This window comes from Marmota monax, unplaced genomic scaffold (assembly GCF_021218885.2).
Source record: "Marmota monax isolate L192 unplaced genomic scaffold, Marmota_monax_Labrador192_F-V1.1 WCK01_AAM20220418_F8-fsc00021, whole genome shotgun sequence".
Classification (NCBI taxonomy): domain Eukaryota; kingdom Metazoa; phylum Chordata; class Mammalia; order Rodentia; family Sciuridae; genus Marmota; species Marmota monax.
In genome coordinates this window covers 16,825,376-16,848,484 of record NW_026695228.1, presented here as the reverse complement: position 1 = coordinate 16,848,484, position 23,109 = coordinate 16,825,376, and the positions used below count along the sequence as shown (strand labels likewise).

General features: G+C 46.2%; 3 protein-coding genes across 4 annotated transcripts in view; 1 reads left to right on the top strand and 2 right to left on the bottom strand.

The window, feature by feature from the left end:
* The first annotated feature begins 3,786 nt into the window (after positions 1–3,786).
* LOC124087875 (large ribosomal subunit protein eL8-like) lies at positions 3,787–4,920 on the top strand. The gene is given in 2 exon segments (XM_058576769.1): positions 3,787–4,012; positions 4,014–4,920. Coding segments are annotated over 2 exon segments (801 nt in total). The 5' UTR covers positions 3,787–3,826; the 3' UTR covers positions 4,629–4,920.
* An 8,736-nt stretch (positions 4,921–13,656) lies between these two features.
* Positions 13,657–17,500, bottom strand: Tmem42 (transmembrane protein 42). Its single transcript, XM_046437038.2, has 3 exons — positions 17,245–17,500; positions 15,282–15,428; positions 13,657–14,325 (listed from the first exon to the last, which is right to left on the bottom strand). The coding sequence occupies exons 1-3, from the start codon at positions 17,458–17,460 to the stop codon at positions 14,185–14,187; spliced, it is 504 nt and encodes a 167-aa protein (XP_046292994.1). The 5' UTR covers positions 17,461–17,500; the 3' UTR covers positions 13,657–14,184.
* A 3,886-nt stretch (positions 17,501–21,386) lies between these two features.
* Positions 21,387–23,109, bottom strand: part of Kif15 (kinesin family member 15) — a 56,291-nt gene continuing 54,568 nt past the window's right edge. For both annotated transcript variants that reach the window (XM_046437683.2, XM_058576631.1), the window contains 3 exons: positions 22,699–22,864; positions 22,325–22,456; positions 21,387–21,978 (listed from right to left, as the gene is read on the bottom strand). In XM_046437683.2, coding sequence (XP_046293639.1) covers positions 21,916–21,978; positions 22,325–22,456; positions 22,699–22,864 — 361 coding nt within the window. In that variant the 3' untranslated portion in view covers positions 21,387–21,915. The remainder of the gene's footprint in view (positions 21,979–22,324; positions 22,457–22,698; positions 22,865–23,109) is intronic.

Here is a 23,109-nt window from a genome sequence, read left to right as displayed (position 1 = left end):
CATCTCTGAAAGAAGCCCCACCTTAACCCACTGCTTCCCAAACTCCAACACTCCTAAGGGTCACCTGGGAATAGGCCACTAATGAGCTCTGGGCACTGGGCTGGGTAGTTGTATGGGTTACCGAGTACTCATTATAACCCACGAGATAACAGAAGCACAGAGGGGCTCAAAGTCTTGCCCAGGGTCGCAGAACTTGGGAGAGAAGCAGCCAGTGGCAAGGCTGGAGTTCCTTGGCAAAGGTATATTGCTTGATAACTTTGAATGGCTGCTCGGCCGTGGTCCCTGAGCATCCTCCACAGAACTCACAGTTCAGCTGGGGACACCTAAAAACTGCTGAGCAATGGGCAACGGGAACATGGCAGCATCAGACTGGTGTAAAGTACAGGCACCTGCACACGTGGCCCAGACTCCCAGACCAACTGTGGCACACGTGGGTCTGCACACCAGCACGGAGCCCTCATGTCTTTGGTCTTGAGACAGGTCTGGTTCATCAGGGAAATGCAGTCATTCAAGAAATTTTTCTGAAACTATTTTGGGAAATGAAGAAAGAGGCACGTAAGGATTTGCCCGGTGTATCAGAAACTTAACACACACCATCTATGGTGCACTTCATAGCCACCCTGTGCTGTGACCCATCTTCCTGGCAATGACGTCTGCCTACGGTCTCCCAGAGACTCTGCAGCACTGAAAATTAGAAACCTCAAGTGCTCAGACACAGAGCAAAGGTTAAGTACATCCATAGATCGGTGGGGCCCAGACATTAGAATGAAGTACACAAAGCGCTTCCAATTCCCTGGGGGAATGCCTCTGTAATCGAGTTCAATTAAATGAAGCAACCTACAAAGCCAGGCACAGGACATGCCACCTCAAATATGTCAGCATCAGTATCAAAAAGAACGAGGCACATCAACATGTGGAGTCCTTATCACTGGGGAGGACACTGATTTCATTTTCTGTCCACATTTCTGTACTTTCTAAGTCTTTCTTAAGTACATGTTACTTTTTAAGTCCTATTTATTTTATTTTATCTTATTTATTTTTTTAAGAGAGAGAGAGAGAGAGAGAGAAAGAGAATTTTTTAATATTTATTTTTTAGTTTTCGGCGGACACAACATCTGTGTTTATATGTGGTGCTGAGGATCGAACCTGGGCCGCACGCAAGCCAGGCGAGCCCGCTACCGCTTGAGCCACATCCCCAGCCCCAGTCCTATTTATTTTAAACCATTTTCTCAAGCTATAATTCACATCCCTGTACAATTTGGCGTTGAGTCTATGTAGAGTTGAAGTACATGTATTGTTTGGTTATCTGAAGGGAAAGCTATAAAAATAAAAGGAATAGATGATAATGTTCATTCTCCCAAGAGTGGGGAGTGTGTGCTTCCAATTCTTTGGAGTTCTTAGAGTCAACCCTTAACTTTCCAAGAGGGGCAACTACCTCAGCTCCAGGAGCCTTCTTCCTCTCCCTCCTGTGACCTTCATTTGGGCTTTTCCTTCCCTGCCAATCATTCTCACTTTTTGTCATGTCCTCTCCTGTAAGGTGATACGGTAAATGGCCCTCCACAATAGTGAGAGTAGAGAAGGGGGTGTATATGACACACCCTGCATGGTGCACCCCGCAGTCCTAACCAGGGGGTCCTCCTCCACTGTGCCCATATCCAACCTGCCCTGTTGTGCAGACTTAGGGAGAGGAGGGGAAACTTCAAGCAGAGGTATAAGGCTTGGCATTTTTCAGAAGTTTTCTGTTGCAAAGTCTGATGAGAAGGAAGGTTGGTTGTGTCTGGTGTCATGAGTCTTCACACCGTGGACCTTACAGCCACCCAGTCCTGCATCTCCAGGTCATTGCTCTGCCTTTGGGCTGTATGAAGATATCTTCCCTCCACTCAGCAGAGGCCTCCCCACCTAAGCTTCTGAAATATTTTTAGAAACACTTTGTGTGCACCAACAGGACATATAAATAATTATCAAGTGCTCAGTTCTTTGATAAATACTGGGGTTGAGAGAGAGGAAAGGAAGCTGCAAAAAGCCCATTGTGGGTCCTGGAGGAAGGCCTCTTGGCTTGGTCTCCACCCCAGACCTGGGGAGCTAACCCCTCTCTGGACCAGTTTCATGTGTCTGAGGCTGGCAATTGACCTGAGCTCACCTACCTTCCCCCACAAGCTTTACTAGCTCCTCCCTAAATAAAAAGGGGGGGGTCTATGGGATGGACCTGTTCCATTCAGGAATGGCAACTTCATCACCTGACCAAAGTTCCAGAGGTTTTCTCTGATATTTTTGGTGGAACCCATGTGAGCATAGCCCATGTCACTGAGGATGTACTCCATTGGCTCTTCCTCAACAGGCATGAAAAAGGTGTCCTCCGGAGCCAGACCATGAGTACGCAAGGGTTCCTGTCCACCCCAGGACAGAGGCAGGTCTGCCATGGGGGCCTGCCTAGGCTGGAGGTCTGCAAGGTCTTGAAGGGTTTGGGACAGCAGGTATGGGCCCTAGGAGGGAGGATTATGGCAATACATTTTGTATCATAAATACAAAGAGGTTCTAAAACAACATTCTGAGCCAGCTGTAAGGAACTTTCACTGGAAAAATTTGGGATATTTTGAGCATGAACAGAATTAAGAACAAGTGTGAATCATAAACCATTTTCAAAAGGATCCATAAGTCCACAGAGATGATGAAGGGATGTGAACAGAGGGCTCTGCTCTCAGGAGAGTGCCAGGGGCCAGGAGGTGGGTGTGGGTGAAGAGCTGGAAAATCACTATGTAACCAGCATAGTGAAGGTGAGTGATTCAGGCAAGAACTGTCAATGGATGCTAAATCTGGAGGTGGGGAATTTTGATGACGAGCAGGATATTTGCATGGTCTTAAATTATTTCCACACAAATTGTTTATTAGTTACAAAGGAAAAAAAAACAGTAATTATATGGCGAAGAAAGTGGACAATACCTTAACCAAATGATAAACTTCAGGGACAGGTAGACATCATTTGCCTCCAGGTATGATTTTTTGAGGACATCACTTACATAATATTGCAACCAGGAACACATAACCTCAAATCTAAAGATGATGAGTCACCAGACAAACAGAAAATGAGGGATGTTCTCTGTGTTAGTCAGCGTTTTCATCCCTGTGATCCAAACACCTTACAAGAACAACTTAGAGGAGAAAAAGTTTATTTGGGGCTCACGACTTCAGAGGTCTCAGCCCATGAACAGCTGACTCCATTGCTGTGGGCCTGAGATGAGGCAGAACATCATGGCAGAAGGTCCTGGTATAGGAAAGCTGCTCAACTCATGGCAGCCAGGAAGCAGAGAGAGCAATCTAGGAGCAAAAGACAAAATGAATTCCCCAGGACACATCCCCAATGACAGACTTCCTTCAGCCATGCCCCACCTGCCTACAGTTACCACCCACTAACCCATTCAAATTATTAATCCATCAAGTGGATTAATCCACTGATTTTGATTTACATCTCTCATATTTAAATCATTTCACTTCTGAACATTCCAGCATTGCCACATGAGCTTTTGAGGGGACACTTCACATCCAAACCATAACATTCTATTGCTAAGGGGGGCACTATCCCTCTGAAATTCACTGTCAACAAAGACTAAGGGGGCTTGAGTGTAGCTCAGTGGTAGAATGCATGTTTAGTGTGTGTGAGGCCTTGGGTTCCATCCCCAGCACTGCAAAAGAAGTAAAATTATGTAGAAAAAAAGCTTACTAACTGGTAAAATGAGGGTTGTTTTTATTTACTCTCTTCTGTCCATTTCTCCCTTTTGAAATTAAAAGGGAAAGCAGTGAGTGTCTCTCTCTCCTCCTGCCGACCAAGATGCCGAAGGGAAAGAAGGCCAAGGGGAAGAAGGTGGCCGCGGCCCCCGCCGTGGTCAAGAAGCAGGAGGCTAAGAAGATAGTGAACCCGCTCTTCGAGAAGAGGCCAAAGAACTTCGGCATCGGACAGGACATCCAGCCCAAAAGGGACCTTACCCGCTTTGTAAAATGGCCCCGCTGTAAAATGGCTGCAGCGCCAAAGGGCTATTCTCTATAAGCGGCTGAAAGTGCCTCCTGCGATTAACCAGTTCACCCAGGCCTTGGACCGCCAAACAGCCACCCAGCTGCTTAAGCTTGCCCACAAGTACAGACCTGAGACCAAGCAGGAAAAGAAGCAGAGGCTGTTGGCCCGGGCTGAGAAGAAGGCTGCTGGCAAAGGGGATGTTCCCACAAAGAGACCACCTGTCCTTCGAGCAAGGGTCAATACTGTCACCAGCTTGGTGGAGAACAAGAAGGCTCAGCTGGTGGAGATCGCACATGATGTGGATCCCATCCAGCTGGTTGTCTTCCTGCCTGCCCTGTGTCGCAAGATGGGAGTCCCTTACTGCATCATCAAGGGGAAGGCCAGGCTGGGACGTCTGGTTCACAGGAAGACATGCACCACTGTTGCCTTCACACAGGTTAACTCGGAAGACAAAGGAGCTCTGGCTAAGTTGGTGGAAGCTATCAGAACCAACTGCAATGACAGATATGATGAGATCCGTCGCCACTGGGGAGGCAACGTCCTGGGTCCAAAATCTGTGGCTCGCATTGCCAAGCTGGAAAGGGCAAAGGCTAAAGAACTCGCCACTAAACTGGGATAAATGTATGCTGTTGCATTTCTGTACATAAAAATGATAAATTGTCCTTCATCCAGTGTCTTGGGCCGAAGGCAATAAATGTGTTTCAGGCAGTAGCAAGGGCATGCCCCGTAGCGTGAGAGCTTTAGAAACTCATTGTGTAACTTGCATGAAAAGGCTGTATATAGCAGTAAAATGCTCAGAAACCAAGCCAGGGTTTTGTGATTGACCAGTCACTGTCTTATTTAAGGTAGCAATGAATGTGAGTCTATAAAGCATTTATTTATACTGATAATACATGATCCAGTAAAATCAAGTCTCTTGAAAAAAAAAAAGGGGGGGGGGGAAAGCAGTGAAATGTAAGTACTTTGAACCCTGTCAGAACGGCATGCTCTGGGAAGCCGTAGCCGTAGGGAGACATGGCCCTGCTGTACCCTGCCGTGGTGGTTTTAAGCAGTGTTAACAACTGGATGGCAGGGAAGGGAACAGCTGCTATTTAGATTAGGCAGGGAACCTGCTGAGCCAGCCAGCACCCTGGCCCTGTGGGCCCCCACCTCTGTGCTGAACTCTAGCCACACCCATCCCCAGGAGATGCTCCCCTGCCTTAGGGACATCTTCTGCCCACTCACTGAGCCCCCACCACCTCTCGGATTCCTGTTGTCCCCTGGATCCTTGAGCCTGGCCCTCAATCTGCATTGTTCCTTGTCCCTCCATGGGCCTCAACGCCATCTCTACCCTGATCATCCAGCTTTTGTCGTGTGCTTGAGTTAGATAAGGCTCCCTTATCACCCCAGGCATCCAGACTTCTGGGTGCACTTCCCCTCTCTGCTTTGGGCTAGTGTTTAACCCTCACTGGGCTGAAGGCAATGGAGGTGCTTCTGGTTACTACCTCTACGGGCACCCTGGAGGAGACCCTAAGCTTCCCTCAGAGGAGCCAAAGAGCCCCTCTCTCAGAAAGTGCTAGAAAGTCCTTTTTGGTGCTGGAGATCCAACCCAGGGCCTCACACACACCAGGTAAGCACTCTGCCACTGAGCCACACTCTAGCCCTGCTCTATCTATTTTTAAAAATTAAAAACAACATAAAAGAGCACGATCCCCCCCCCACCATTATCAAACCACCTGCCACAGATCTAATTCTTTTCTGTTTCCTAATTGTACTTATGTGCAGGTAAGTAACCTGGCTGTGACTGACCAACAAGCTGTTTCCTATTATCTTTGCACGGAAGGTGTGGTGTTTCTAATCACTGTTACTGGCTTGCCTCCAGCCCACACAGCTTGGGGTGAGCAAACCTCAGCACTGAGATTCATCCCTAGAGAATGTTCTAGATCCCCCTAGAATAGTCATCCCTCTGAGTGGCCTCCTCTCTCTGTGCTGGTCACTCCCCAGCCATCTCCTGGTTGGCCAAGGAATTGGATCATCTGTGGATAGAGCGCTCACTACTGCCGAGCCCAGCTGAGCCTCGGTTCTGTCCTAATTGCATAATGATCCTCATTATAACCACTTCACAGATAGGGAAACTGAGGCTCAGGAAGACAAAGGAACTCTTGGCTTGAATTTATTAGAAAGGGCACTGCAGATTCAGAGCCCAGGGGCCAGCCCTCAAGCCTTGTGAGCAGGGCCGAAGGTTTCTCCGATACTGCCTGCAGCTTCGGCTGGTCCTGGGATGGTGGAGGCTGGTTCAGCACCAACCACAGATAAAGCACCTGTTCCTGGAAGTCCCCATGTGGCAAGAAGCAATGTTCTCCCATTGCAAGAGGTAAAGGTACACAAGCTTCAGCTTTGTTAGCAACCCAGCACATGAGAAAAGAAGAAAAGGGGGATCTTTATGGCCTAAGTTTCTCTTTCCGGGTTCAAATTCTGATGATGCAGCAAGGGGAGCGGGGCGCTCTGCTCCACCCCTGCTGGCAATGGGTCTGAGACTTGGTTTCCCACCTGTAAGATGGGCATGCATGTATCAACCTCGGGGCTTACGTGCTGTTGAACTGCGACCAGCAGACACAGTACTTGGCAGGCATTTCTGGTTAACAGTTTGAAAAGGGGGAGACCCCAGGGCTGCAGTTGTAGCTCAGAGGTAGAATGCTTGCCTAGCATGTGTGAGGCACTAGGTTGGATCCTCAGCCCCACATAAAGGTAAAACTTGTACTTCCTGGAACAATTAAACAAAAAGTGGGGCCCCCACCCCGGTACCTGCCTCCTCTCTGCAGACAAAGCTAGAACAAATCTGGAGCCATGGTGCTGTGTGCTGTCCTTTAATTGACAGAGAAACTGGAGAGAAAGAGGAGAGCGGGCGAATAAAGGAGGGAACCCACGACCCCTGGAATTGCTCTTGCCTCCTGGTCAGGCCAGACTTTGGGTGACTGCGGATCAGACACCAGCTTGAGGTGGGAGCTCACACCCTGAAGAGAGAGGTTGGGGAGGAAGTGGCCAGATATCAGCCTTTTTATCCAGAGAAGAGGAAGCACCAGGGAGCTCTCATGATCCAAGGCTATTTCTGCTATAAATGAGATAACCCCAGTGCTAAAGTGAAAAATAGATTCACTTGGCATGTGTGTGCATACACACCTGACTTGCCACGTATCCCCGTTAGAATGACATTTCCTTGTGTTACCTCAGCTTAGGAGCAGATCTCCCCACTAGTTAGAATTCAAGCTACTCACAGGTTCACAATCAAGAAAGGGAAGGACCCCCCCACTCTTCCTGGGCAAAATGCCTGCAGGCAGATTGGCTGTCAATCACACTCTGAAAAAAGAAAAAAAAAAAAAAAAGCCCAATCCTGGTCCTCAGTTTCCACGTGCATGCAGCACACTGGAGTCACCTGTGAAGCTGTCAGGAGTACTGATGTCCACCTCCGAGACTGGTGTCATTGATTAACTTATTAATCCCCCACACCTGAGCCTCTGTACTCTCAAAGCTCTCTGTGTGGTCTAAACGTGCAGCCAACTTTGAGAACTGCTGGCTCTGCATGACTAATACAAACCAGGCTATCTTAGAGGCCACTGGAACTTCCCAAAAGCTTGTTAAATCACAGCTGAGCAGAGTTCTAGTTCTCACGGGCAAAAGAGATGCAAAGTCCTTCCCACATTCTGACTTGTTCCTGCTGACACTTTCCCTGCAGAACACTTACAGGGGTCAGCCATACCTATGAGATAGATGAACAATTGTGTCACAGATGACTAAAACTGGACCTCACCACCTCAGACAGGTCCCCTGGAACCAAGGGCTGAACTGAATTATTCCATTTGAACTAAAAGTTCCAGCAGTGGAAGCCACATGAGAGCCCTGTTAACCTGGACTCCCTGGTGCACCTCCTCCTAGGGGTGCCCTAACTCCTGGGAAGTCTTTTGAGTCCAGGGGTACAACATGCTCCCTCAGGATGTACTTCCTGTGTGTGCCCGACACTCATGATGCTGCCCTGCCCCTAGAAAGACTTCAAGTCTGCTTCAATTTTCTGGCCAGAGTTGAGCTGTGCCTTCCTTGGTCCTTCAGGCCAGGTTAAAAAAAAAAAATGTAAGCCACGCACAGTGGTGCATGCCTGTCATCCCAGCATCTTGGTAGGCTAAGGCAGGAGGATCACAAGTTCAAAACCAGCCTCAGTAAAATCGAGGCACTAAGCAACTCAGAGAGACCCTGTTGCTAAATTAAATACAAAATAGGGCTGAGGATATGGCTCAGTGGTTGAGTGCACCTGAATTCAATCCCTGGTACTCCCCACCCCCACAAAAAAGGTTATGATGGCACACACCTGTAATACCAGCTCACAATAAAAAGGGCTGTTGGTGTAGCTCAGTGGTAGAGTGCTACTGAGTTCAACAGCCAATACAAAAAAAAAAAAAGTTTCCTACAGAAACTAAAGGAGGAACCATCTGGCTGAGACAGAAGGGTTTTTAAGGTTATGAAATTTGTGGTATGGTTATTGGAACTTCCTATAGAACTCTAAAGGAAATAGGTAATTCTTTACTGACTTCATGGTTTTCTTATTTTCTTTAAGTTAGAAAAGTAAGAATTGCTTGTGGTTTTAAATTTTGTTCTATATTTTGAATATATAATGCATCCACATGGTCAAGTTCTCTAAAGTGCCAGTCACCTTGATGCATTCTAGTTACTAGTTTCTTTTAGACCTTTCCAGAGACTGTATGCACTAAGACAACATATTTATGCAATATTTCCCCTCATGCTTATACAAATGGGAGCATATTAATGTATTGTTCTGCATTTCAAGTTTTTGGAGATCTTGGAGATGTTGGAGATTTTTCAAGCACATGAGTTGGCCTGTTCTTTTCATGGGTGCATAGTAGTTCATTTGTGTAGATGACCCATAATTTATTTAACTAACCTCCTTTCTATAGGCATTTGGGTTGCTTCCACTTTCTCAATACTGCAAACAAAAATCTTATACACAGATCATTTATCCTCATGTGGGTGTATCTGTAGAACTGAATGCTTTCAAGTGGAAATGTTGGGCTGAAGATCAGCTGCAGTTGTGATTCTGGTAGACAATAATGCTCTGCTCTCCCCATCGGCATCTGTAATTTTTGATAATGTTACTTCTTTGGAAAGGAGCCAGCCTGACACAGCAGCAAATGCTCCTGAGAAAGAGTGAGATCTGACATTGAGTTCCACACCATAGTCACCTGCTCTGTGTCACTGGGAAGTCACCTGTGTTAGGTTCTTTACCTGAAAAGTGAGGGAACACTGTAGCTCTCCCAGGGCTCATCAGTGCCTGGCACAGAGGGTCCAATTCACACCAGTTAAAAGAAGTCAGTCTGGCTCACAAAAGTATGGACGTCTGTAGGGAGACCAGGGATGCCCAGCACATGTATCTGCAGGGCAGGTGCCTCTTCCTGAGGTCAGGGGAGATTCTGTCCTCCCTGCCCAGAGCAAGCTGGGAACCCCTTTTTGAAAGGCATCCTGGTAAGCCCTACTTTTGGGAATTCAAGCTTGCTTGCCCACCAGGCTCTGCACCCACTTCCCAGTTCTGAGGAAGAAAGAGAAGCCACCACCCTGCGGGCCATCCCAGGCACTATGTGGGCAGCCCACAGTGCTGAGCTCTAGACCTAACTCATGAAGGCCATTCTGATACTTTTTACCTCCTTTTTGGAGATAGGGAGCAACTGGAAAAATAGCATCCATAGATCTGCAGGAGGAACATCTTTTCTCCTTTGTATCTGAAACTGTAAGTTTATCCTACATCTGACTCTTTTTTCTTATTGTGTATGTAAACACTTTAAAGCAGAAAATAAAAAATTCTAATAAACCCTGCAATCTCTTCTCATGAAGCCATTCTTAGTGCTTGCCAGAGTACATGAGTGTTTAACACGACACATAGTGACCAGGGCGCCTGTGGATCCGGCTAGTAGCCTGCCCTTGTAGTCGTTGCCTGTATCCACCTATCTCAAATATTCCTGCTCATGGCTATACGATGTTCTACTGTGTTTGCTTAACCATGTGACTCTCGGGCAACAAACTGATATTAGCAGTGATGCCACCAGGAGCCCTGTTGCCCAAGCTGTGTGCTTTTTCTTTCCGATATTCCCCCCAGAGAGGATGAGGGGCTGCCACCTACAATAGCCTGCACTGAGGATGAACAGGGCTCACTGCCACATGCCTTCAGGTCAGATGATGGGGGACCCTGCTGAAGGCCAGCAAGGGGGACATGAAGCAGGGCAGAGGGGACAGGCACTCAACCAAGGCTCTCTGGATTCCTGCCTCAGCTTTATGACCAGCTGAGTGGATGTGGGGGGAGCTGAACCCTCTAAGGCCCTGTTTGCTAGGATCTAGGGAAATACTAGGATGGCTCTAGGATTTGCAGCAACAATCCTCTGGCAGCCCGGCCCTGGAACCAATCCCATTGGAACTGGTGCAGCGAGTCCCTCCTCCAACCCTCACCTGATTCACCACTCCTCATCCTCTCCTTATCCAGGCCCAAAGAACCTAGAGCAGAGCTGGGCTGGCAAGGACAAGCTCGGTATTTCCTTGTTCAACCACCATAGCAATAATATTTTCATATTTAATAGTGTTAAATGTAAATATTCCAATTTATCAGCAAACAGTTATATTAAAAAAATTCATGAAACTACCAGTCGGGGTAGCAGGAGGATCGTAAGTTTGAGGCCAGCCTGGGCAACTTAGGAAGACCCTTTGTCAAAATAAAAATGTTAAAAAGGCTGGGGAGGTAGTCTACTACTATTACTGGGGATGTAGTATATTACTACTGAGGTTTCACCTTTTCATATGTTCACTGGCTCTTTAAGTTTCCTCTTCTGTGAATTACCAGCCAGTATGAATTCTATTAGTTAGCAAACAATATGCTTTGATCAATTTTCTTTTGAGGTATTTTGCCTTTTTGTTAATAATGTATAATACCTGAAGAACTTTGAAAGAAAGATAACTGTTCCAGGCCCATGGGACCTAACCACTCCCATGAGATAGCCACTAATCACTCTGGAGGGTGGTTCTCCCATGACCAATTACTGTCCATTGGGCCCCACTGCTTAAAGATTCCTCTGCTCTTCAAAATTGTTACACTGGGGACCAAGTTTCCAACACATGAACCTTTGCGGAACAAGCCACCTCCAAACCACAGTTAATGTACATAAAATTGCCCATTTTAATCATTTTGGAGCATGCAGTTCAGTGATAGTAAGTACATGCAGAGCACTGTGCAATCATTACCACTATTCACTTCCAGAATATTTTCATTGTCCCCAACAAACTCTATATCTTTTAAACAATAACAGCCTGTTTCTTTCCCCCAGCACCTAGTAAAACTGCTCTGCTTTTTACCAATCTGCTATTCTAGGGACCTCAAATAAATGGGATCATAACATAGGTCCTTTTGTGTCAGGCTTATTTCACTTAGTGAAATGTTTTCAAGGCCTGCCCATGTTGAAGCACGTGTCAGATCTTCATTCCTTCTTATGGATAGTATTTAATTTTATATATATTTATCACAGTCTTTATCCTTTCACCTGTTGATGGATGTTGGTTGTTTTCACGTTTTAGCTATTCTGAATAATGCTGCTATGAGCACTGCTGTACTAATATTTGTTTAAGTACTTGTTTTCAATTCTTTGGGATATAGAATTGTCGAAAGAAGGAGAATTGTCAGATTGTAGAAAAATTGGATCAAATGACAAATCCATCAAAATTTATCTTATTTTACTGCCTGTGTTTTTGGTGTCATATCCTAGAAATTGTTGCCAAATCTAAGGTTACAAAAATCTTCCCCCTCTTTGAAAAGTTTATTGTTTTAGCTCTTTTTTTTTTCCTGTGGTACTGGGGATCCAACTCAAGGCCTTATACCGTTGTTTTAACTTTCATGGCTTTGATCAATTTTTAATTCATTTTTGGTATACAAAGTAAGGTAAACATTAAACTTTTTCATATGGATACAGTTTTCCCAGCACTATTTGTTGGAAAAAATCATTTTCTCCATTGAATTGTATTGACACCTTTGTCAAACATTTTCTGGACTCCGTTATATCCCAATTGATCTATAACTCTGTCTTAATGATAGTACTACACTGTTTTGATTACATGGCTTTGCAGTAATTTTGGAATCAAGAATTGAGTCTTTCAACTTTGATCTTTTTCAACATTGTTTTGGCTATTCAGCTCTTGATATTCCATATGAATTTTAGGATGTCAATTTCTGCAAAAATACCATTGATACTTTCAGGGAATTGGATTGAATCTGTAGATCACTTTGGGTGGTATGTCATTTTAACAATAGTCTTCCAATCCATGAACATGAAATGTATTTACATTTATTTATGTCTTCCCTAATTTCTTTCTGTAATCTTTTGTAGCTTTTAGTGCACAAGTCTTCCACCTCCTTGGTTAGATACATTTTTAAGTATTTTATTATTTTTGATGCCACTGTTGAGTTGAAAAAAAGATCCTTTCAGCTTGCTCATTGTTAGTGTATAGAACCGGAACTGATTTTTGAATGTTGCTTTTGTATGAGGCAACTTTGCTGAATTTCTTAATTCTAACATTTTGAGGAATCTTTAGGATTTTCCAAATATTAAAATCATATCATCTGTGAAGAGAGATAATTTTACTTCTTTACAATTTAGACGTCTTATTTCTTTTCTTTGACTAACTGCTCCAGTTAGGACTTCCAGAACTATGTGGAATAGAAGGAGTGAAAGAAGTCCTTGTCTTATTTCTGAGCTTAGGGGAAAAGCTTTCTGCCTTGGTATATTGTACATATATATATTGCTTTTATCATGTTAAGGGAGTGTCCTTCTATTTCTAGCTATAGTTTTTTTTTTTCTAACTATAGTTTTTTTCCATGAGAATGAACTGAAATTTGTTGGGTTGTAACCAGATGTTGAGGTTGACTCCCGCATGTGGGGATCAGGTGGGGCAGTGGGGACTAAGGAGCTATCAACAGAGAAAACCCTTGTTGGAGTGGTAGGTGAGGGCCAACCCCAGTTAGCCAGAGCCGTGAGACTGTTGGAGAAGGAGAGGAGAGCCACAGAGGTACTGTGCCAGAGGAGGAGCCTAGACCAGCTTCCTCGGTCCTGGACAGGACATCAGGGCCCTCTCATCTGCAAGGAATGTATGAAGAAGCCCAGTTGGGGATCAGGCTCAGGGGACTGGTGAAGGGTCAGGGGGAACCCCAGCAAAGAGCTGGAGCAGGTGAGTGCAGGTTAATGCTGTGCACGGAGAGAAAAATGGCAGTGCCAGACTATTCTGAGCTAGGAATTACATTCACAAGATATAAGTTAGCAAAAAAACTGAAGGGAAACAATGGACAGAGGAGACCAAAGGGTGGGGCCAACCTTTAGCCCAGGTTTCTTTCCTGATATGGAAAATGAACGAGGGCTCCGAAATGAGATCCAACTTTCCTCCTTGAGAGAATGGCCGAATGTCAAGCGCTGGCCTGGCAGACTCCAGAAGGAACACAGGCAACAGAGCAGCCAGGCACTACCAGGCAGAACCTCCATGCTTGTCCCTCTCCACCTGCCCCACTCTGGAAGTTCAGCTCACCCTGGCTGCTCTCTAACTCCAGAAGGAAGGAAAGAATTAAGATTCCATTCTGATAGTTTTAACTTACAAAAAAAAGTTATTTATTAACTCAGGTTTCCTTTTGCTTGCCATAATACATAAGCATGACATAGATGGCCTATAAGTCGGCACGGAGTTGTCAGAAAGCCCCACCAGTCACTGACACTAGAGGTTTGTGACGGCCTTGGACAACAGAACTATAGTTACAGTGTGATTTCAGGCACCATACATGAAGCTGAGCAACCCAGGAGCTCAGCATCCGCCCGGGCTCAGGAACATGAGAATCAAAACTTTACGCAGATGACTGAGGACACCTCCGAAAGAGCACTGCCGCACTGCGTCTCCTCCTCACAGAAGCAACAGCTTCTGCACTCAGGGCTTGGAGATCGGAGGCTTGTTCCCTTGGGAGCAGGGCTGGCCCGAAGACCTGCCTGGTCTGGCATCACCCCATGGCCAATGGTAGGAAGGCTGCATACCCAGGTCCCCCTGGAAGCAATCCTGCACACCAACCCAAGGCTGGGCACCATGGTGGCCTTATTAGCTCTTCGTCCTGCCAGCTGGTGTCACTGCTGCTTGTGTGGTAGAGCCTTCCAAGTGGGCGGGAGCTTCCTGTGGATCAGGGTGAGCCCACAGAGGATGAGGAACACTCCTCCCCACCACAGGACTTCCTGGCACTCTCCATACAGCACGTAGCCCAGGAAAGCCTGCGCAGAAGAGATAGCGGTGAGGGACCTGCCCTCCATGGGTGGGCATAACACACTCTCCTTTGGCTGACATTCTCCCTGAAGGCGCCAGCAGCAAAGGTCTAGAGCCAGCATCCTGGGGCTTTGCACCAAGCAGTCACTTTCACCGCTCACTCCATTCACCTCTGACTCCCCAGTAGAAGTGGGGTGTCGCCTCACTCACAGCATTAGACCCTAGCAGAGAACGTGAGAAAGACCTGGCACAGGCTGGCAGGTGGACCTAACATAGAGATGGTTCCTGGCAGTCACTGACCCATGCTAAGCCACCACAGCCTTCCTCCCAGAACTTTAGGAATGACTGGGCTCAGCTCCGCCCTGTTAACTTCAGACCACCAGAAGGAACCTGGACCCTCCAGGGCTCATGCTCAAATTCACAGACGCCTAGGTGACAGCTAGGCTACAGAGGGACTTCAGAAAGAAGTCCTCAGCCTGGAAGGAGCACCAAGCCAGGCTGCATTCTTATCTAACTTGAGAAGTCCATCATATATTTTTTTTTTTAAGTTGTAGATGGACACAATATCTTTGTTTTTTACTTATTTTTGTATGTGGGGTTGAGGATTGAACCCAGAGCCTCACGCATGTGAGGCAAGCCCTCAGCCACTGAGCTACAACCCCAACCCGTCCATCATATTTTAAAAAAATATTTTTTTAGTTGCAGATGAACACAAAATATTTATTTATTTTTATGTGGTGCTTCACACTTGCAAGGCAGGCACTCTACCATTGAGTTACAGCCCTAGCCCCAACCCTTCATATTTAATGGCTCCATGATTAGAGGAATAGCAAAGTGGGGGTCAGCCAGAGCCCAACCTCTGCTTCACATCCGTCCTTTCCCCTGGGAAAGCAGGGGTCCCTCATGGACAACTCACCCAGAACCCAGGTTTAGTACAAGGGCACCAGACCCTCAGGCTACTCACTGAGCTGAGGATGTTCGAAAAAGTCACTGTGACAGATGCAATGGCTGAAGACATGGAGAAACTGAGGCCCCGACTGAAGAAGGTCCACATCAGGGAATTGGTGCTCGCCATCACAATAATGCCTAAGATGCATAAGCTCATGTTCACCTGTGGGAGAAAGTGTTGCTGCAGCCATGCCCACCCACCTGCAGCTCCCCTTACAGCTCACTCAGGGACATAACTGTGGCAGCCAGATCCCTACTGGGATGGCACCATAGCCCATGGGGACTCAAAACTTTCTAGGGCAGGTTTTCACTTAACCCTCAGTGGGCAGCAGACCCATCTTCCAGATGGAACAGTCAGAGAAGACTCTTGCTGGCTGTGTGACCCTGGAGCAGAAGTAAAACACTAACCCAGAATTAGTATTTTCCAGTGAACACAGACCTCTTACTGGTCCCACAGGAACCAACGCTTGCAGACCACAGGGCCTGGTAGTTATTACTTGGTATGTGCTATAAGTAGGGTGGGGGGAGTCCTTACTTCCCAGGATCAGGTAAGGCACAAATTGGCCATACCTCCCTCCACGAGGCACCCCAATCCCCAAGTTACAAGTTCATTCAGGCCAGCTCCTCAGGGCATTCCTGGGCCTCTTTTGTGCTAAGACTTTACCTGTGCAGGTGTTTTCGGTGCATTCTTGCTTATTCCTTAACTTCATTTTAGAGATAAAGAACCAGGGGCACTGCATAACTTGCCTAAAGTGCCACAGTATGAGAGCCCATAGGATTCAACCCTAGACACTGTAGTTTCATGCTCTTAACCAGGACACAGCCCTGACTGGGGATACACCATCTGAAGTGATGTGAGTCATTCCAGGCATCACTTCAAGGACCTAAAGATTTTTTTCTTTCTTCTTTCCTTTTTTTTTTTTTTTTTTTAAAAAAAGAAAACCTTGAGAGAAAAGGGGATCTTTAGAAGCCTCCTATACAAAACCTATATAGACCTTCTTGCTTGGCTGAGAATAAGGAAACTGCCTGCAGACATGCATGCTTCTTCCATGGATTGGGCCTATCTAGACCTCCTACTTATTTCTCTTAGGTTTACCAGAAGCTAAATATTTGAGAAAAGAGTGCCTTTTTGTGTGTGTGTGTGTGTGGTGGTGGTGTTGGGGATTGAACTCAGGGCTTTGTGCATACTAACTGAGCTATTATCCCCAGCCCAAAAGAGTGCTTCTTTATAATTTACACAAGGCATCTTATGGTCCAGTGGCAGCCTGCTGACATAAAGGGTTATGAAGGCTGGGTGGCAACTGATAAAGACTAAAAAACTTCCCAGTCCACAGAGTCACTTGTTTTACTTTGGACCACTTACAAGAATCACACCCAACAGTACTACCAATTGTAAGCGTGGCAGCTCCCGCTGACAGCCCTAAATAGACTGTCGGGTCTGAGCCCAACTCTGGGTTGGGGATGCAATGAGACTCCTCTATCAAGCAGAGACTAGGGATGGGAGGCGAAGGGGATACACCTGAGCCCTGGGGGGGGGGCGTTCTCAGTTCAGGGGAATTTTCAGACGGTTCTTTCCAGTATCCCCGTATGCCCAGGGTACCCTACACGCCCAATTTTTCTGGCAATAGGGTAGACCGGCCAGAACACCCGATAATGACAGAAGAGCGATGGGCAGCGGGTTTCTCACCTTGGAATCGCGTGCAGAGAAAGTCTGAGGCACAGGGGACTTAAAATGAGAGGTGGGAGGTGGCGGTCTCCCCCAGAGCGAACTAGCCCAACCGCAGGGAAGGTTTTAGACCTGTCAGGAGGAGGCCTCGTCCGCCGTCTCTTACCGCCCGCGCGGGACCCGGGTCGGCGCGACTCGGGAGGAGGCCGCTCCCGCCTGCCCGGCTCACTGCGGCGCCGGCTGCAGGCCCCCCGCCCGCCCCGGAGCCCGCGGCGCCCGCCCGCCGCCCCCCGCCGCCCGCCCCGGGCTGCACCTCGCTGCCGAAGGCCAGCTTAGCGGCGGCGGCGGCCAGGGCCCCGAACGCGCCGGCGCACAGGCAGTTGAACGCGCCCCAGAAGCGGCGCCGCATCGCGCCGGCCTGCAGGTGCGGGGGCACCTCGGCGGGCGTGTCGGGGTAGGCGGTGGCCGACACGGCGCCCCTAGGGGGCTGCGGCTGTGGCTGTGGCTGCGGCAGCGACCGCGCCGCCATGGTGCCTGCCACCCGCTGCCCGCCGCCGGCTGTCAGCCGCGCGCCCGCCCGCCGGAGCCCGAGCGCTGAGGACGTGCCCACGTGACGGCCCACGCTCCGGAGGCGGCCACGTGACGTGCTTACGTGAGCCCGTCGTCCGCAGCTCCCGTCTTACGCAGGGTGGTGCAAGGCCCGCAGTGTAGATGCCAGGTCCGGGGCCCGCGTGGCGGCTGTGGGTGCGGAACGACAGCCGCTTGCAACCTGCGGCCTCAACCCGGGCCACACAGCGCTGCCCTGCACCGACCCCCGCAGCGTATTAATGCCCCGTCCTGACTCGTCGGAGCCGCGAGTCACCTCCTGCCTCCTGCCCGCTCACCTGTTCTTTCTAGGTCCAGACACGTACAATGAAGAGTTGCTTCGACAGAGGGCGCTGGACACCTCCGGACTGAGAAAGGAGGCTGGGGTGGGGAGAGGGTGGTGCGCCCTACGTGGGAAGTTAACATGAGGGTAGGCAGTGAGAAGTCGTCCGTAGTCACTCTGCTCAGATCAACGTCACCTCTGATCTTCTATGCAATTATGTGTCTTTATAATGTCATTTAAAAATTGCATTTTCTTGAAATCATAGAGCTGTTGGAATGTATGCTATTTCCACTCTCCGGGAAAATTAGTACTTTTCCTCTATGCATATTTAGTTATATAGAGTACAAATGTTAAAAGTATTTTATATATGGGATCCCCAGCCCACCCCATCCCCCAGCTTCCGTGCTGAGAATTGAATCCCTCGCCTCCTCGCATGCTCAGGCACTCTAGTGCTAACTACCTCGCCAGCCTGGGACTTTTCTAAAACACAAATGATTTCACAGCACACATAATGTTCAACAGCACTCTGTTCCCTGTTCTGGGAGTTTTCATGGAAGTCTTTGTGTGCCACCTTGCTTCGCCCATAGGGTGGTTTGTGGTTCAAATAAAATCATGGATAATCCCTATAACTCCTATGAGGTACAGACTGTCCCATTTTGCAGATGAGAAAATTGAAGCTCAGAAAAAATACATAAAGTAAACCCCGGCTCAAAAATGTTCCCCTCAAAACTCCTACCTTACTTTGAATCTTCAGGAAATCAAGTGGTGTCTGCCTGATCAAGACTGCATAATGTACAAGGGGTTCTCTTGGAACAAACAATGTCTTTTCTAGGACTAGCAGTTGAGCATCTTCAAGCTACCTGCTCTGAAATTTTCACCAGTCCTGTGGTGGTTCCTCTGGTTGTCTGTCTGTACTAGCCTGCCAGCTCCTTGAGGATAGTTAATTACATATTCAGTTGTTTTCAGGTGTCTAAGGCCTAGTGCAGGGCATTGCATTGAAGCTATCCTCAGCCAACCTACTGGGAAGTAGTTTCTGCTCTTAGGAGCTCCCCTGGACACACAAATTACCTGGGAATCTTAAAAATGAAGGTTCATATGAGGTCTGGAGCTGGACTGAGGCTCTACCGAGCTCCCCCAAGACAGTGGCAATGCTACTGGTTAAAGGACCACACTGAGGAGCAAAGCTTTAAGTGACTGTTGTTCTAAGTGCACGTGGGCATCCTGCAGCATACATGTCCCCTCACAGGACTTTGTCAGGGCAGAAAAATACATGCCTTTTTCTGTTCCTGCTGCAGCACTGGATAGTGCAACCAACTCATCTGTGACCTTTCTACAGATGTTTGAATACACTGTGGACAAACTTACTAAAAAACGATGCAAGCCAGAATTGCCTCAACTGGGAAAACGAGGGGAATCTCCCATTTAAAAAAAAAATTAAAACAAAACTTAAAGATGGCTTATAAGCAAAAAAATGACCCATTGAGTTCTGGGAAACCCTAAACTCCTCCTCACCTAGAAGAGCCAGATGTCATAATCTAAAAGGGGGCAAAGAGGGAATTTTAAAGCGTGAAGCCCCTGGGGTGATGGTGGGGGCTGTGGTGACCTGGGCAATGAGTGCCTTCTGCCACCCTTTTTTCTCCAGCCTTGCCTCAGTGTCGTTTCTTTTCATGGTGTCCATTCCTCTGTCCCTGTCTTTTCTTCTGTTCGGTCAAACAAATGAGCACATAATCTGGGCCAGGCCCTTCCTGTTCCAAGCATCATAGTAACCTGGATGCTTAAAACCAGATCCCTGTACTCCTTGGGTTCTCAATCCTAACTCCATGTCCTGAGGACAACCTTGTCTTCTTTCCTTGCTATGAGTGATGTTACGGGTTAAATTGTGTCCCCTAAAAAGATAGGTTAAGGTCTTAACTGCTGGAAGCTGTAAGCGTGACTTTATTTGGAAATAGGGTAATTGCACATGTAATCGCAATAATCTAATCCAGTGTGACTGGGTCCTCATAAGAAAAGCGGTGCAGAGGCATGTGCAGCTTGGTGGTAAGGTGATTATCTAGCATGCACAAGGTCTTGGGTTTGATAAAAGGCGGGGAGCAGTAGGGAGAACCCCATGATGTATGTGATACTGTGAATGGAGTGACACTTCTACAAGCAAAGGAACACAAAGGATTGTTGGCAACATCAGGAACTGAGAGAATGGCATGGGACATATGCTCTTCCGGGCCAACACACCTTGATTTTGGACTTCTGGCCCCAGAACTGTGAAAAAATAAACTGTTGCTTTAAGTCACCCAGTCTGTCATTGGTTATGGCAGCCCTAGCTAAACACAGGTGATAAGGACCCAAGCCTCTTCACTACCAGTGTCAGTACTCTACCTTCTCCCTCCAAGGCAGTTGCTACCTTTTACATTCCCAGCTTTTAGGGATTTACTACTATTCCTTGGGACTTCAAACATACATTAAATTTAAACTTCTTTCTACAGCTTTATTAAGAGGTATAACTCAAACACTGTAAAATTCACTGATTTCTTTTTGGCAGTATTAGTGATTGAATCCAGGGCTTCTTACAGTCTAGGCAAGTGCTCTTCAACTGAGTTATATCCCCAATTCTTTAAAAAAATTTTTTTTTCAATATATGTATGTGTTTGTTGGTACTTTGGATGAACCTAGGGGTTTTCTAACATTGAGCTTCATCCCCAGCACAATTTTTATTTTGAGATAGGGTCTTGATAAGTTGGCTTAGGATGGTCATGGATTTGGAGTCCTCCTACCTCAGCCTCCCAAGTGTCTGGGTGTGTATAACCATGCTTGGCCAAATTCACTCAAGTATACAATTCAATCTTTAGTAATTTAGAATTGCGTAGCCATGTCCACAAACTACATTTCTGTCACTTGAAAAAGTTCCCTCATGCCATACAGTCTTTCATACACCAAGCCAAGCAACCAATGATCTGCTTCCCATTATTTTGCATTTTCTGAACATTTCACATAAACAAAAGCGTGTGATATACATGTAGTCCTTTGGGTCTGGTATCTTTTATTTAGCATGTGTTGTGAGGGATCAGTTTGTCCCTTGTATTGCTCAGTAGTAGTAGTCCCCAATATGAAAAAATGTTGAAAAGCCTTAGTCACCAGGGAAATACAAGTGATATACCAGTACAGACCTACGAGGATAGCTGTAGAAAGATGGCTCTGGGACTGTAAAATGGCACAGCCAAATGGTATATTTGGAAAAGGTAAGCAATGTCTAGAAAGTTAGACACTTGCTTCACAGATGACCTAGCAATTCCATTCCTAGATATGAATCCTATGTCCTCACCAAGATTTACATATTTACAGTGACATTATTTCCAAGTTGGAAACAATTCAAATGTCCATCACCTGATGAAGAGATATATAAAATGTGACATATTCATATAATGGAGTATTATTCTCAATAAAAAAAAGAATTAAGTTCCAATACACAGAAGCTCCTTGAGGGCAGGAGTTTGTATTTGCTTTGTTCACTGATGAGCAGAGCCTGGCATCCAGTAGGAGCTCCACTAAGTATATGCTGAATAACCAGGGAATAAACAATCTAAGACACTTCATTGTTTTTTAAAGACTTTATTTGAAAAATGTTCAATATTTACAATCATAGAAAATGCTCATGAGAATAAAGAATACAAAAAAAAAACACACAACTATATTAACAAATTCACTACAAAACCAACCATTAGCTTCACTGAAAGTTACTGAACCACCATATATTGTTAGAGCTGCCACAAGAATCAAAGGAGATTACCTGAGAAGAAAATGATCTAACAGCTACTGCAAACCTTAGCTACAGGTTCTTATTTTAAAGACAAAAGGGTTTTTCCAGTATTTACAACCAATTTCAAGTCTGAAAATGGAGACGTAGCACCCTTAATAGTATGCTGCATACTGTCACAGGTGTACCTGTATACAGTATGTTCATTAGAAAACTCAAGGGTCATTTTCTGCCCCCCTATACACATGTCATAATTAAGATCCTCAAATTCAGCTCTGCTAAGTAGACAAGACTATGTCTTACTTTTGAGAAAAATAAAAAATAAAAATCTCCAAACAAGATGATGCCTTGGTAGTTGACCAGGATCCTTAGGATTCACTCTTTTTCTTTTCCTTTAAAAATATATTTTCAGCACGCAACTTTTCTGACTCCTATAAGTAATTTAAAAAAAAGAAAAAAAAGAATTAAAAGAAAAAAAAATTAAAGCCCTAATTCTTTCAGGAGTACAGGAGGAGTTATTCTTACCATTTATTACGTTTATATTTCAAATTAAGATTAGAATGTTTGATTTTTAAACTACTCAACAAACAAAAACTGGCATTTATGAGAATTTTAACTGATTCAATTATGTCAGATTAGTAATGAACAGAATTATTTTGAATTTAGGAAGTTCTCTGAAGCTGTTAATTGACGCAGTCATTAAATTTTAATTAATTTTACCAAGAGAATCACTTTGAATTCAGAGTGAATTTATTCAGAATGCTTTTCAGAGTGTACCTCGACAAGCCTGACATTTTCCTTCTTCAGTCGCACTACGTATTGAATCTTCTGATGCAGGTTTTGGTGGCCCACCAGCTTCCCATTCTCCTCAGTGAGAAATTCCACCTGCTTCCTTAGCATCGTCATCTCCTGCAGGAAAATCACCCCAAGGAGGTAAATGAGAAGCAGAACTTTCAAAATCACATTACTTCTTGCCCTCCAAGAACACAGGAAGTGAGAGTCCAGATCCCCAGCTTCTGTGGCCACACACCTCTGTGTACATGAGAGAAACCTGGAAGCAAGGACATGCAATCACAGAACTGAGCTTGTGTGGATTAGTTGTATTTATTTAAGTGTCCTAAGAACCGTGAGAAGTCCCCACGCTAACACACCTGGGACCTTCTCTCACTCTCTTCATACATCTCTTCCAGTTTTGATCTCAGGCGTTCCTTTTCCTGGAAGGCTTTAGACTCTAATGCTCTGGTTCGAACAATTTCCTCAATCATCCGGAGACACTCCATTTCCCTGATGTGAAGAGCACCCTGGACTTCTTCTAGACTGTGTAAGAATAAATATTTCATGGTATGCCAAAAGAATGTATCTGAAAAACAGCACTCAAATTAGATATTTCCCCTCTAAGCCCCAAATTAAAATTTGGAAGCATCACTGATATTCAGATCCCTCCAGTCAGCAACAGAAGAAAGCCAGGCTGGGGGTGTGGCTCTGGGCGAGTGCTTTCCTGGCCTGCACCAAGCAGAAAGCCAGTGCCGCAGAACAGAGGAGCTTTTTTTAGTTAGTTACCC